Source organism: Hyperoodon ampullatus, assembly GCF_949752795.1.
Source record: "Hyperoodon ampullatus genome assembly, chromosome: 4".
Lineage (NCBI taxonomy): Eukaryota > Metazoa > Chordata > Mammalia > Artiodactyla > Ziphiidae > Hyperoodon > Hyperoodon ampullatus.
Genome location: NC_136917.1, coordinates 164,637,813 through 164,654,254, shown reverse-complemented (window position 1 = coordinate 164,654,254; position 16,442 = coordinate 164,637,813). Strand labels below are relative to the sequence as shown.

The following is a 16,442-nucleotide window of genomic DNA, read 5'->3' as shown; positions in this document are numbered from 1 at the left end:
TCCAGGGAGCATGTACCAGGAAAAGAGGGAGATGGATTGAGAGGAGATAAGAAGCCCAATTTTGGAATCCCAAGGACCATAGGTATTTAGGATGAAAAGGAAATTAGAGGAAGAAAACAAGAAAAGCAGTCCAAAATTAGGAGGAAAAGCCAAAAAAAATTATCTCGTATGAAAGTCAGGAAGTTTTGAAGAGACAAGTTACCATTGGATTTGGGAGTTAGCAGGTCGTGCTGAGAGGAATTTTTGGAATGGGATTGACCAATGCCAGATTGAAATGGGCTGAAGATAGAAAGGCATACAGGGCAGTAGAAAGGGTGATAAGATACTAGCATCCAACCCTGGCACTGCAGCATTACGTTGGGTCAGAAAAAGTAAATTGCATAAAACACAATTGCCGTGTGTGCGCATGACAGCTTGTCGAAGCGATTTCTGGGGTCTGCATCATCCAAATGTATCTGGTACCATCTGCACTTTGGTGCCATTTTTTGGTTCCAACATAAACATCTTTAGGGGACCATTCTGGTTTCTGTGTCTCCCTGGGGTTTTTGCACTTAGCTCCCTTTTCATAGACTTGAAGCAGGGAGACTAGGTTGGAGAAAAAGACATGGTCACTCACCTTCTGCCTCAGTTTCCCACGAGAGTTGTCTACTATTTCCTGCTTTGCCCCACATTCCCCTCCAGAAGTTAAAAACTATAGTTACCACCACACTCTCCCTTCCCACAGCCCCTAATCCCATTCATTTACATAGGAAGCTGAGAGGGTCACTGGCAAGAAGAAATAGCAGCTCTGACAGAGAAGAGGGATACAGATTTTGTTGGGCAGAACAAAAGAGTCAGTCATAATTTAAATACAGATTTTTATCCTTTGGTTTCATCTCAGTTTCTTTTCAGTTTTATTATTCTCTAGTCTCTCATTTACCATAAAACAGCATATAATCAGGTACCTTGATATAGAGAGTAACTATTGTTTGGATAGAAAAGAGCAACTTCTTACATTATGAGATTATTCTTGTACAGAAACTGTGCCCGTCAGGTCTCTTTGCTTTCAAATCCACTGTCCTCTCTTTCTCTAAGGAATTGCATTTCCAAGACTCCCTTGTCACCTGGATTTTACATAGGTTCAACCAGAGAGAAGCACTGGCAAGAGACCAGGGAGCAGGAGGAGAGAAGTCAGGAACTGGGGAGATGCCAGGGAAGTTTTCCCTCTCTGGCTCTGCTTCATGCAGTGTACCCAGCAATGGCTGGTCTTCCCTGTAAGTCCAGATTCCGCCATGTGCCTGCCATGATTCTCACTCCCCGAAGGTGACCCTGCTTCCTGGGTTCTGGCAGCACTTCTGCCTTCCATTGTCTCTCCAGGCTTACAAGTAAGCACAGATTCCTCCTGTTGCTAATCTTTTGAGTGCATCAACCACCCTTATTTGGCTTCTCGGACCTTCCATTACCCAGGAATAAATTCTTTGAAATTAAACTCCCTCTGTTGAAAGATCTAGAGTGGTCTTCTGATTGGAACATAACACATAACCAGATCTAGGAAGCACAGTTCTAAGAGGATTATTAGCAAAGACAGGGACATATTTGTCTATATCAGTCTTCATTATCCATACTTCCTTACCCAACCCTCAATCAAAAGTGGTATAGAGTTAACAATGTTATTTCTAACCAGAAAGTTAAAATGTGTTTAAAGCAAGAAAATATGGGTACAAAGTGAAACAATATCCTGAAGAATAGAGATGCTGTGAAATCAGGGCACTCAGACAATGAGGGCTGATGGTCCTAGAGGCAAATTAGTTGAAGAAAAAGGGGGACATATTGGACTTGAAGAGCTACTAGAAAGGGAAGTGATGTCAAGATGGGATGCATAGAAAAATGTGAAAAATCAGAACTGGAGAGATCAATTTGCTTAGTAAAGTTAAAATATCTGAGACTTGTCGGGTGAAGGGAGACAGGATTCCAGGGGAGGGGAGAGAGAAGGAAAAAAACTGCACTAGAAAATAGGGGGAAGAGGGTGGGAGGGAGACGCAAGTGGGAGGAGATATGGGGATATATGTGTATGTATAGCTGATTTACTTTGTTATAAAGCAGAAACTAACACACCATTGTAAAGCAATTATACTCCAATAAAGATGTTAAAAAAAAAAAAGAAAAGAAAAGAAGGGGAAAATAAGAATGTTTTAAATCAAAGAGAAACAATAAGTATACTAAATAGTTTAAATCTCTGCTGACATAATAGGACAAATAAAGCCTTTGTATATATAACTCCTCTCAAGGGCTAAGGACCATAATGTCATGTTTTCCATATTAGGTTTACCTGGGGGAATTCATCTGAATCACTCATGGAAACTTAAAAATAAAATAAAATAAAATGACAAATTCCTGGACCCGCCAGTCTAGAATTATGGAAACAAACTCTCTGGGGGGGGGGTGTGTGTGTGAAGATTTTGAACCTGATTTTTAAAGAGCTCCCCACTCAAAGTGTGAGAGCCCCAGCTGAAGGAGATACCTGTAAGACCTTGTAAGCAGGACAAACACCAGCATAACTGAATAATCTACACCCTACACCAGGAGTAGAGGGATACATCTTTAAGAAAAGTGGGGGAATTTGTCTGAAATCAACGATGCCGAGATTTAGAAGAAAACTTTCACGATAAACGTTTTTGGATACTCTGGACAGTGACAATTAGAAGATTGTTTCCAACAGACCTGGGTAAGCCTTCTGTTTGAGGGTTTCCCTGGGAAGATCCTGTCTCATCATAGACCAGAAGGAGATTTTTATTTCTATGCATGTTTTATGGTTTAGGATATAAGTGCACCCCCATTTTCTTTTTCCTGAATTTTGGCTTGGTCCTGAAGTAATTTTAACCAAATTTAATTTTCAGCTGGAAGGTTCTGGGACATTAAAAAAAAAACAAAAAAACAAAAACAAAACAAAAAAAGAGTCTTTTAAAAATATTATTTTATAGAGTTATTTGCTGCACTTTTTTTTTGCTCTTACAGCCATTTCTTTTTATTTACAGTTTGTGTTTAATGCAAATCAATTCCATAACATGAGAAGTTACTATGAATCAAAGCAGAAATACACAAACACAATATACAATCCAAAATAGATGTACAGCATTCAGGTATGAAACAAAAGAGAATATTCATTCACACACACAGTAACTTGAGATCTGTTGGATATGGTTGTTCCAGTGTAGATTTCTAAAGATGGAAAAAAAATGACTTTGGTTATCAAGACTACTGTGACCATATTAGATTTTGGAACATCTAAGCATCAGTGTGTGACCATGTGAACAAAAGACTTTAGGGAGTGTCTATTTTTAAACAGGTTTCTGTGCACCAAGGCAGTTGTGAAAAGATTTACTTTCCAAAATCAAGCCCACTTTAGGCTTAGGACCTGGTTCTAACTATCTAAAAATATTGAATGATAACAGAAACTGTTCCAAATGTGGCTACTCTGATTCAGTTTAAAAAGAAGTATTTACAGAAAAGAGTATAAAAGTTTTTCTGAATTTAATGGAAGCAAGCTTCCAGTCTTCCCTTGCCAAATATATTTGGTTATAGTGTAGCTCCTTCACATATTTGCCTTTTCAATTTTAAGATTTGTCAATTTTACCTTCAAAACAGATCATTTTTAAGCTGTAAAAAGTATTCAACATATGCAGAAATAAAAAGTATTTTGAAATAATTTGAGATCAATGTAATTCTACTCTTTATCTGTTTAGCTAAATGAATCTAGTGCTCTTTTTGAAGAAGAATAGTTGATAAGTATATAAGTGAAATGTACTCATTATGCTTGGATTTGGGGTAGATTCCAATCCATCATTGCCCTGGTACATATCAATGACTATATAAAAATTCAAATGCAATGTCAAACCCAAACCCCAAGAGAAAGAGTTCAGTTCCCAAGAGAACAGTGATAGCTTAACATAAAATTTTCTCTGGAGTACATCAGCATTAAATTAGTACTGCTGAAACAACACATTGAGGATTTACAGTAACACTTGGAAGTTCCTTCTAATGTACATATAAATAGAATCACAGAAGCTTTCTGTTTTACCTCATAGTTTTATGGCCTTACAAATTTAATGAACCAAATGAAAACTGAATCTCTGTTCCACATCGCATTCTTTATCTCTAAGTAAGATAAAATCTATTCTCACTTTCAAGGTAGAGTTTTATGAATCCATACTTCTTAAGTCACATTTAAGGAAATCATCTCTTAACCAATTTTGGAGGTTGTCTCTCTTCATCTTGTACAGGAAACTCCAGCAGATTTAATATTGGCATTCATCATCTGGTCAAACCCTTCACATGCTCTTCAAACCAATCAAATTTGGGATCCTCAACAGTTTCTGTCAATAAAATAGGTGTGGAAATTGCAGATTCATTCAATGAAGACTTTTTTTTTCCCCTTGTCACACTGGATGTCTGGATGCCATCTGAATTGGGTTGAGAGGATGGGGAATTATAGATGTTTCCTGGCCTGAAGTCTCTTAACAGTAGAGATGTAGAAGGGAGATGGAGATCACCAAGACACTGACTGTTGACTGCAGAGCACCGTCACTTGCCTTGGTGGTGGTATTTGCTGGATTGGGGGCAGCTGACGTGTGCTGGGAGTAGTTACTTGAAGGTGTTACAACAGTTGTTTGATTTGAATAAATCTGCGTAGGTAAGAGCAGTGCCAGAAGCAGCAGCCCCAGTCCGAGCCTGACCATCATCGCCCTGCCCAGGTCTGCTCCACGTCGGTGCACAGTGCGTCTCACTACTGCACTTATTTTACACACAGCATGATAATTACTTCTCCAGGCTTTTTTTTTTCTCTTTGTTTAGAGGTAACTAGGTAAGCAGTTTTTGGGAGACAGTCACAGACACCCATTACTAATGCCTAGAACATTTGGGGAAGCTTCAAGACCATTTGTAAAAGCATTGAAGAGATTTTCAATAACTGTTAAAATTTTGAAATGGAAATTGCTCTTAATGTTATATTTTAAAAGCAATTTTGTTTGGAAATATTAGTGCAGTCTACAAAGGAACATCAAATCATACTGCTAAGGGGGCTAACAGCCATTGAATCTTCAGCAATAAACTGGAGATTTTTCATTCTTTTCTTTCTGCTTACCCTCCTTTCTTCCTGCCTTCCTTTCTTTGTTCTGATATATATGTGGGATACAATACTGGGCACAAACAGTCATTATCTGCTGTAATCCAGTGAGACAATCAGATATTAAGAAAATAATTATACAAAAAAGTAAAACTTTAAAATATGTAGAAATATGAGAGCATCTGACAAGGGATTTGACATAATCAGGGGGTCAAATGAGAGTTTTCAGTGCCTTTCAGACATCCAAGGAGAGTTGGATAGGTGGTTGGTTAGATGGTTAAAGTCAAAAGATTGGCTGTAGTTAATAGATTGATTATAGGCTAGAATTATCCTGATTAATACTTGTTTTCTTTACATGATTATTTGAGATGGCCTGGATGAAATGTATTCTTCTAAGTCATAATTCCGAAGCATGTGACACAGTGGTTGTATGAATGTGGTCTTCACTGAGCTGGACTTTAATCTAATTAAAGGGGAAGGATAGGTGTGCTTGCAACAGTTATGTGGAAAGCCCTATACAATTCAAAGCCAAAATGAGAACCAAGACAGTGGCTGATGCAGGAACCCAAAGGAGACAATCAGGGGCTCCTGGCATACAGTTAGGAAAGGAGGAGGAGGAAAGGAAGAGAAAAATCATCCTTGTGAGGGATCAACTATATCAAAGCAAATATCCACATAGAAAGAAGAAAGATCTTGGCATGTACAGGGATGTCATGAAATAGAATAGTTGTGAAGTTATTCAGGTTAGTGCATGCAGGTTAGGATTTCAACGTATGAATTTTGAGGGAAAACACATTTAGTCTATAACATTCTGTATATACCTGAATTGAAATGAAAAAAAGTATATGTGAGTCATTTATATGATCAACATCAACTAGTAGCCACCAAATGAAGAATAAAACATTAGAAATATATCTAAATATATTAAATACCCTTGTCATCACAGAAATAATCCATTGTTAAGAAAAATCTTTTGATATCATACATAGAAAATGAAAAGCTGCTTTCTTTTTTGTAGAATATTTAAATACTAGCTCTTCTGTGATTATATGACCCTGAAGGCAAATTATTCCAGAAATAAACAAGGTAGAATGCTTTTCTTAAACAAATGATTCTTGAAAATGGCAAACTTCACAGTTATTTAATTTTTCATTGTTCTTTGTTGCACTAATCAACCCCTTTCTCTTTGTTTCTCAATGAAGAATTCACTTTCCAAAAAGGAGAGGAAAAAAAGTTTCTGTAAAAAGGCATATAACCTCTCTGAGCAAGGCTTTACTCCTGTGGAAAACAAGGACAGCTGGGGCTAGTGTCATGACTGCTACAGCCAGGGGGCGCTCCAAGCAACTCACATCTATCAATTCAATTCTTACCACTGTGAGGTGGCTGTCCTCTCCTTCTAGGTGAGGAAACAGGTTGGGCTACTTGCCAGTGATCACATGCCGAAGGAATGAGGACAAAGGGAGGGTTCGAACCCAGGGACTTTGAAACCAACATCTGTGCCATTGGCCACCATGCTGCACTGTCCTATATAAACATGCCAAGCCTACCTTCTAGGATTCTTCTGCAGGCCAAGCCAGACAAATCACATGAAGTACTTAGTACATTTTAAGGAGTGATGCAAAAGTAAGTTAACATTTTTATTAAAGTGAGTGATTCCAGAATGAAAGGAAACGTCCAAGGCTTTTGCAGATAACATTACCCCAAACCTTCACTCAAAAGTTGCCTGCTTTGAGATGTCAAATAAATTGGAGGGGAAAAAAAGAGAAAGAATTTGCATGTTTCATAGTACCATAAAACATTGTTACTGACATTATGTCTCACCACAAGTAAAATAAACTCTTGATAATATGAGATACTTTAAACTCTGGTATCTGATTAAATCACACATGAAAAGTATAACTTATTTTGTGAATGAGGCTGTATTGGCTCAGGCTATGAAAATTTTATTTAAACTCCGTTTATATTTTTGGTTGGATACAAGTCACATTTAGTGTATTATCTGTCTTTTCCTGAGGAATTCTGAAATCATTTTTTTCTAATTCATTTGAAAGGCTGCAATGAACAAAAATATTTGTTTTATCTTGAATCTAGGATTATTCTATCAGTAAACATAGCAGCCTCAAATTTGTACTTTTATTATTATCCCTTTTTTTTTTTTCTTTTTTCTTTTTTTTTTTTTTTTTTTTTTTGCCGTACGCGGGCCTCTCACTGTTGTGGCCTCTCCCGTTGCAGAGCACAGGCTCCCGACGTGCAGGCTCAGCGGCCATGGCTCACGGGGCCCAGCCGCTCCGCAGCATGTGGGACCTTCCCGGACCGGGGCACGAACCTGTGTCCCCTGCATCGGCAGGCGGACTCTCAACCACTGCGCCACCAGGGAAGCCCTATTACTATCCCTTTTGACATCAATGCTTTAAAAGGTATTTGCCATTGCTTTTCATCATTTACTTGTAAATGTAGCAGAGGTGAGCCACACCCACATAAAATATCATAGGATAACATTCACAAAAATAGAAATATATGATACATAGTTAAATAGTTACAAGGATACTATGAAAATTGTGAAACAAAATAAATGTTAGAAATTGTTCTATATCAATGTAAAGCATGATAATTTTCATTATCATTGTTTTCAAAGCTCATAAATAGCTTGATATCCATGAAACAGTCATAAATTTCAGCATCTTTTTACTTTTTTCCCTTGTGTCATATTTTAGAGATGTATTTTATTTTCTTCTCTTGCTGTAACCTATTCAGAGTCATCAAAGTAACTTGAACTTGGTTGATCATTGGTTTAACAAGCAAGAAGTTTGTGTGGTAAGCAGTGGAACATCTAATGATGTGCAATCAAAAGTGCAACCAAAGCAAAGTGGCAACATTGAAAAGACTCCTAAAGGTGCATAGTCCTAAATCCTCTCCAGGGGTGTCCTTATTGAGGAGATTTCACTCCATCAGTGGGTGATCCTCGGGTAACTAGAAACATCTAAGACACTGCATAGACTGAATTCCAACACAGTCATTATATGAAGGGATAAGGTATATAGTAATTGTTTCAAGAGCTAAATGATATTTTAATTTATTGTGTTTAAGGATGAAGTAATAATTATTGAAAAATTTATTAAGCACTAACTATGCTTCAAGTACTGTACTAAGAGCTTTATACACATTACAGTAAAAAGAAAAAGATCCTAATCAACTACACATTCAAGGGACTTATGTGCACTTAGGAATGAAATGGGTCATTAGGAACCTGGGTTTGGTTTGGAGGTATTTGATGATATTTTATACCAGGAAGCTAAGAATTCTTCTATTTGGATTTTTCACTGAGGCTGAGGATGATTAATAGGAAAAGTAGAAATGAAAGGCATTTTATTAATAGTAGACCACTGACTAATACCCTCCCAAAGCAAAATTCCTGGTGAAACTGGACAGGAGCCCGCAGCTCAGGCTGGAAGCCTAATGAAGCCTTGATTTTCCAAAGTCCTTGTCTGGATTTCTGCAGAGCCTCCTGTGATGGACATAGTAAAGCATAGGTGTGAGAAGGGAACAGAGAAGAAATATAGGCTCCAAGGGAACCAGAGTTCACTTACTAATATCACAGAATAGTCAAAGAAGCAGAGACTAACCACATCCACATAAAATACCATAGAATACTGTTCATAAAAGTATAAATATATGGTACATAGTAAAAAAACAAAGCACAATTTTCATAATGTCTTAACACATTGTTCTCAATGTATGGAAGATAAAGTAGTAAGAAAACATTTCACAAAGCGTGCCATCCTAGTTGGGGAAGTGTGCTGGTTAATTTTATGTGTCAGCTTGGTTAGGCTATGGTGCCCAGTTGTTTGGTCAAACATTAGGCTAGATGTTGCTCTGAATTTACATTTACAATTTACATTTACAATCAGCTGACTTTAAGTAAAGCAGTGACCCTCAACCAATCAGTTGAAGACTTTAAGTGTGAAAACTGAAGTTTCCAAAAAAGAAGGAATTCTGACTCAAAACTGTAGCATAGAAACCCTGCTTGAGTTCCCAAACTCCTAGCCTGCCCTGCAGATTTTGGACTAAAGACTACAACATAATTCCTACCTGGATTTTCAGTCTGTTTCTCTTCCCTACAGATTTTGGACTTACCAACTGCAAAATCATGTAAGTCAATTCCTTCAAATAAACACCAATCAATCAATCTAGAAAGAGAAGACAGAAAGAGCTGAACTCAAATATGTGGGATGATTAATTCGATAAGGTAGAGATAGGGGCACTTGAGAAATACTATTTAAATGCTTAAAATACATAACAATATATTTTAAAACCTATCAATGATGTATTGGTTTCATCTGGCTAAAAACTACTTAAAATGATTGTATTTATGACTATAAAGAAATTCACAATACGTTCCCACCAACAGAACATTTTCTAAGTCACAATGCATTAGTAATTTAAAACAAATATATATGAAAACTCAGAAGACAAAAATAATTTTTAAATGAATATAATACAACCAAAAATCTCCTAAAATACTCCTGGGTCAAGGGGAAATTTAAGTCTCTAATTATAGAGATCTTTGAGAATGAGATATATACCCAATGGATATATTTGGCTTCCTTACATAATGTGTCCCCCCAAAATTCATATGTTGGGGCCCTAATCCTTAGTGTGATAGTATTTAGAAGTGGGGACTTTGGGAGGTAATTGGATTTGTACAAGGTCATGGAGGTGGAGTCCCCATGATGGGATTGGTGCCCATATAAGGAGATGAAGAGACAAGAGCTCTCTCTCACCCTTGTGTGCATACAGTGGGAAGGTGACTATCTACAAGCTAGGGAGAGGGTCCTCACCAGAATCTGGCACCCTGATCTCATACTTCCAGCCTCCAAAACTGGGAGAAATAAATATTTGTTGTTTAAGCCACCCAGTCGATTGGTATTTTGCAGCTGGAGCTAAGACACTTACCCTGCTGAAAAAAGCCAACCAAAAGAAAATGGTTGGGAAAATTTTATAGGACTGCAGGAAAATCATGAGGCATTTTAATTGTATGTTCCAAATGTCAAGGATCTGTAACTTTTAAATATAGTGGCAGGGCAGGAATAAAGACACAGACATAGAGAACAGACTTGAGGTCATGTTGGGGAACGGGAAGCTGGAATGAAGTGAGAGAGTAGCACTGACATATATACACTATCAAATGTAAAACGGATGGCTAGTGGGAAGCAGCCGCATAGCACAGGGAGATCAGCTCGGTACTCTGTGCTGACCTAGAGAAATGGGATAGGGACGGTAGGAGGGAGGCTCAAGAGGGAGGAGATATGGGGATATATGTATACATATAGCTGATACACTTTGTTGTACAGCAGAAAGTAACACAACATTGTAAAGCATTTATACTCCAATAAAGATATAAAAAATGCAATTAAAATAAAATTATGAGGATTTATGGCAACCTCTGCATATCAGGAAGAGGGCATATCAGGAAGAGAGCCCCTGGAAAACAACACTTGCCTTGGATTGTTACTGCAGAGAAAAAACTGGGCAAAAGATATTTTTTTAAAAAAAGAAATAAATAAATATAAAATTATGACTCTCATACATGTATACAAATGAACACTTGTTACGGATTGTATTTAACTCATTAATCAGGAAATATGAGGGGTCCCAACCAGTTCAAGAAGTTAATGTTAGAAGGTTACAGAATTCACTTGCATGTCTATAGACAAGAATTATTTTGCATTGCTACCAGTTACCCACAACTTATATAGTTGTAGCATAGTTCCCATAGACTCAGAATCATATCATGTCTTTCAGACAGAAAATTAGGTAGATGTCCTAACAAATCATTGTAGATACAGGATTTAACAGCTTTGGTTTTATTGACTTCTATGTAATATGAATAGTCTACTACAGCTGATTTCCCTCATCCCTATCCACTTAAAAAGTCATGATATTTATCCATTCAAGTTGAATTGTTGATATTGGATTGGCCAAAAATTTCGTTCAGGTTTTTCCATAACCAATATATGGAAAACCCAAACGAACTTTTTGGCCAACCCAATATTTACATTACAGACTGAAGAGGAAACCACAACCCACTCCAACCAGGCTCTTTATAATTTTTGAATACCATGTTAGCTTCCATCTATCCTAAAAATCTTCCCTAAACCATCAAACTATACAACAAAACCAAGCAATACTCAGACATGACAAAGGAAAAAAGAGTAACAGAGAAAATTTATGTAAGGACTGAACATCCTTCTCCTCTTCATTCTGGATTCAATATTCTTTAGGAATTCTTCTGGTGTGTTTTTTCCCCTTCCATGTGCAAATTCTTAATGAGTATGATGATCAGCATTTGTTTCTCTCTAGTTGCCCTGTCCTGGATTTCTAGGCATCTTAATATTTGTAACAAATTCCTTTAAATTGGATGAGAGAGATGTATATACATGAAAAAGGGCTCAGAAGAGTCAAGATATCCTTGGTTATTTATAGCTATTTATAATTATATGGATAGTGGAATTATGGGTATTTTAATTTTCATATTTTTGCTTTATTTATTAGCTTTTTCTACAATGAAACTATAGTGATTAGAATTGAGAATCGGTATTTTTTATCTGAATTTTTTATAGGCCATGGAAAAATTTAGATGTCTCTCAGAAGCTTATGTTTGTTTTTTCTGCGTGTACCATGTAGAAAGCCTTAGGCCAGGAATTTAATTAATGTACTCCTCATGAAAGAACTGCAAAGTTTATAATTATAATAATTAATTGTACCTTGCTTATGTTCAGGGAATACAAGTCCCACTTATTCCACCTCAAGAAAATAATGGGTGTATTCTTTATGAAGTTTCAGTAACTTCCTATAGTTATTGAATGAAACATCACCATCACCAAAACCACCATCATCATAGCTAATTATAAATGTTTCATATGCAAGATTCCATTTTAGGTACTGTATACATATCTCACCAATCGTCATAACAACCCTGTGTGGTGTACACCCCATCTCACAGATGAGAGCATTGACTTGGGGAGAAGTTAAGTGCCTTGCTCTTTTGGATCACACAGCTAGATAGTGCTGGAACCAGGATTGGATCTCAGATGACAGACTCCAGAGCCCAAGTTTCCAACTCCCAGTCTTTCTGTTTGGCAATTGTGTGAAGCATGTGAACAAAAAGGAGAGCTGGAATAATGACAGCTAATGTGAAGGACACACACTTAAAACCAAGCAGAAATGGGGAGCACTTCCCCTCCCCTGCATATGAGTTTACGTTTATGAGCTCTACATCTTTCCCAGCATGAGTACCTGAAAGTGTGCACATAAAACTTGCCCTAGAGGTTTTCTGTTAGGTCATATTTCTACATCAGGCCAAATGGCACATGGTCAAAGAATGCTATGAATCCTTGAACATAAACTTCATGTACAATATAGGTACAAGTGGAACAAAAGTCCAAATCTACTTTCAGTTGAGGGTGAAGGTAGAGTCCATGGTCAGGGAGCACCCTGGGATTTTAGGGCATATCCTGCCTTCACAACCCACATACTGTCCCTCTCCTTCTCTACCTTGTAGGCCCATTTTCAATCATTTCCACAACCTACTCAACCATAACCACCTTGTCTTTCTGCCATGTCCACCTTACCATTTACCAACCCTGGGGAAAGCTGACCATCTGTTGTTGTTTATTTCCTACTCCCACTTCTGAGTTGCAAAGAATTAAAAGAAAAGAAACAAAGCCAGGAGAGTTGACTGTAAGTTCTCATTATCTATCTCAAGTTGAGCTTGCAGAAATATTTACTAACAATTTTCTTTCAGTTCTGTATTATTTCCCTTTCCTGCAGTCTCTAACATCATAAAATTTTCCCCCTCACTCCATCCTTCCACCTCTACTCCCTCCCTCACTCTCAACAAATTTTCCTGAATCCTATTCTTCTTAGGCAGTTGAGACTGTCCAAAATGAGTTTCTTCCATATCCATCCTAGCCATTACAAAATCTCTCTGGGTTCAATCTCCAGGTATTTTCATTTCTGCTCTCAAGAAAAGCACATCACTCCCCTTGACTACAGCAGTTCCCTCTAACTGAGCTCTTTGCCCCTCATCTTTCTGCATTTCCTTGCTTCATTCTTTATTCTTTTGCTCTTGGAAATATTTATTATCTCTCTCTTTACTTAGGCTTTCAAATTTGGCCACGATTCCCTGCTATTTAAACCAAATAAGGATTACCAGCTTCTGAATTTCCATTATCTGAGCCTTAGTATTTTCCCTCCACATCTTCCTCCTTCAACCAGTTCTTTATCACATTTATTTATTTAACAAATATGTATGTGCACCCCTGGTACCCAGCTCTATTCTAGTAATAAAATAAGCAAAAATACCTGTCCCTTAGAGCTTACATTCCAAGGAGGGAGGGGGAAAACAGGCAATAAAATGAACTTAAAAGCAAAATATACCATGTGTTAGATCATGCAAGGAAGAAAACTAAATAAGGGAAGGGAGATATAAAATGTCAGGGGACAGGATGTTGAAGTGATAGAAACAGTGACTAGGAAAGAAGCACTGGAAAGAGGATTTTTGAGTAACAGCCTAGAGGATGTGAAAGAACTTGCTGGACAAACATTCAGGGCAAGAGAACTCCAGGTAAGGTGAAGAGTAAGTGCAAAATCTGGAGGCTGGAGTATACCTGATGTATACAGCAAAGAGGCCATGGGGCTGAAATAGAGTGTATGCAGGAGAGAGCTGTAGGGCACAGGTCAGACAAGTATTGGGGGTGAAGGTGGAAGAGGGAACCAGATCCAGTTGGGCTGGTTCCAGCAGTAGGTCACTGTAAGGACCTACTCGGTTCTGACAGTCTGTTTCAGTTAGGATAGAGAATTGACCCAAGAAAAGAGTGCTTTGGCAAAATAAGGAATTCATTTTCTCATATTTAATATGCAGATCAGAGATAAACAGTCCAGGACTGTCAGTCATTTTAATCCAAGCTCCATTTATATTTCTGTTTTGCTTTCATTAGTCTGTGACTTCCATCCTCAAGTTTACCTCATGGTCACAAGATGGTTGCTGGAACTCTAGTCAGTGCCTGCATTCCAGGCAGGGACTAGCTGAATAAACCTCTTTAAAAGACATTCTCAAAAACTACCTCCTAAAGACATGTTCGTACAAATCACTGGCCATTCTTATTTTATAATAGGGGTTAGAAAATGTTGAATTTTAGCTAAATACATTGTCATCTTCCCAAATTAAGAGTTCATTAAGGCAGAGAGGTGCATGAGTATTGAGTCGGCAACTAGCTACCATAGATGGTTAAAATTTTTATAGCTTTTAATGAGAAAATGAAGAAGTTGGATAAGCCTAAAAGTGGAATTCTTAATTTGGTGGTCATTTTATCCACAAAATAAATGCACATGATGATGAATGCTATTTAAAATAAATAAGTAAACCAATTTTGGGAACTATTTCCATCAGTAGGAAAATTTTTTCTAAACTTGGAAAGCTCTTTTATTTTGGTATGGGAACACAACTGAAATCATGACTCTCCAAGATAATTATGAGCAAAGAAGTACTCAAGAGAGACATTGGTATCCTCTATAATTAATATGGCAGAGAAAAATATTGCCATGATGACAAACCAGTCCACAAAGTGTTAACCAAGTTGATATCCTCTGAAACACTGGTGTCCAAAAATCCATAGGAGAGATCACTGTGCTTGAATATCACTTTGCCAACTTCAAATGTTACATATATGTGTGGCAATATTACGTAGAGGTCAAGAGAGAAAAAATAGTTACAAGGTATAGCTAAGTATTCATAAATTAAAAATGTAGAGGTGATATTAAAAGAAGAGAAAAACCTCCAGTGTCTCTGCTGGCATACTGAGTAGAGACAGGAGGCAGATACATCTGCAATTTTAAATTCTTCTAAAATAAGAAAACTCATCATTTCTAGACTCTTTATTTTTGAAATCATCTGTTGAGGTCATAAAATCTACTGAAGCCCTTTCTGTTCCCATTTCCAAGGTGATTTATTTCATAAAACTATTCCAGATCCTGTAAGATGGTTTTCACCAACAAGATGATACAACCTTGAAAGAGAAGGGAAGTTCCATTTCTGTCTTCAGGAAGCAGTAACCCAGAGTCATTCTCTGTGGATGCTGCATGAACATTAATTAATAATGAATGGAGGATACGTTACCATCTGTTCAGCACTGATTTAAAATATACTGTTGTTACTTAATTGGATTATTTTTAGTCCTGTAGTTTTCAGCTGGGTGAACACTAATGGCTGGATCTGTGAAATGCCCTGGCAAATCATAACTCCTGTTTTGAAATCTTTGTCTAGAGGGGTGGCTAGTTATCGAATGATAAGTATATCCGAATAGCAATAAAAGAAGGTCTTTTCTAACATTTGGTTTTCTTAAAGTGATAAAGCATTCCCTCTTCAGTAGAATAATTCAAGTCACGTATAACATGTGACAGCCTAGAGGACTAGGAGCTGATGGAAGAAAGACAAGGAAAAAAATTTTAAGGAAAAGAAAACAAATGGGCTTTACATATATGGTAAGTAGCACCACATTGTCTCTCTTTTTTTGTCATTAATCCACCCCCAGCACTTCCTAGCACATTTGTATCAGAGTTGCCATGCTGTGCTGCCCTCTGTATGTTCTATAATCTGCAGAGGGACCAGCAAATAAAATTTCAATTCAGATATAAGACATATAATCATAACATGATAGTCATTTCTTCATGAAGGAGAAATTGAGCTGTTTTTAAAATTACTTAAGGCAAGAGTCTTCTGAGAGGTTACATTACTTTTTTTTTCTAACTTTCAAATTAGAATTAAGAATAAGAAGTAAAGATATTTACTTAGGTGCCCAAGGGGAGCTGTGGCTCAGTTTTAGTGTACTCTTTTTCAGTTCATGGATTGCATGCTAGAGTAATTTATCAACAGCCCCAAGTGCTTTATTTGCCCCAGTGAAGGACTATATTAAAGGTGTGGGGGCTTCCCTGGTGGCACAGTGGTTGAGCGTCTGCCTGCCGATGCAGGGGACATGGGTTCGTGCCCCGGTCTGGGAAGATCCCACATGCCGCGGAGCAGCTGGGCCCGTGAGTCATGGCCGCTGACCCTGTGCATCCAGAGCCTGTGCTCCGCAACGGGAGAGACCACAACAGTGAGAGGCCCGTGTACCACAACAACAACAACAAAAAAAAGATGTGATTTCCCCCAGTCCACTTTCAGCTGCTCCAATGCAGCATAACCACCTTAGACATTTAAGACACCCTATTTAAAAGACAATCAAAATCATGCTTCCACGAGGCATGCTCAAATTAGCAGAGTGTATTACAGAAGCCAATTGCT

The 16,442-nt window shown here is 37.7% G+C and overlaps 1 protein-coding gene across 1 annotated transcript; it reads right to left on the bottom strand.

The window, feature by feature from the left end:
• Nucleotides 1-4,493: 4,493 nt before the first annotated feature.
• On the bottom strand, nt 4,494-14,131 carry LOC307051335 (signal transducer CD24-like; the record flags this gene model as incomplete). The annotated part of the gene is made up of 2 exons (XM_079701626.1): nt 4,494-4,770; nt 14,127-14,131. 2 exons carry the CDS (start codon nt 14,129-14,131, stop codon nt 4,494-4,496), a joined length of 282 nt encoding a protein of 93 aa, XP_079557752.1.
• Nucleotides 14,132-16,442: the final 2,311 nt, after the last annotated feature.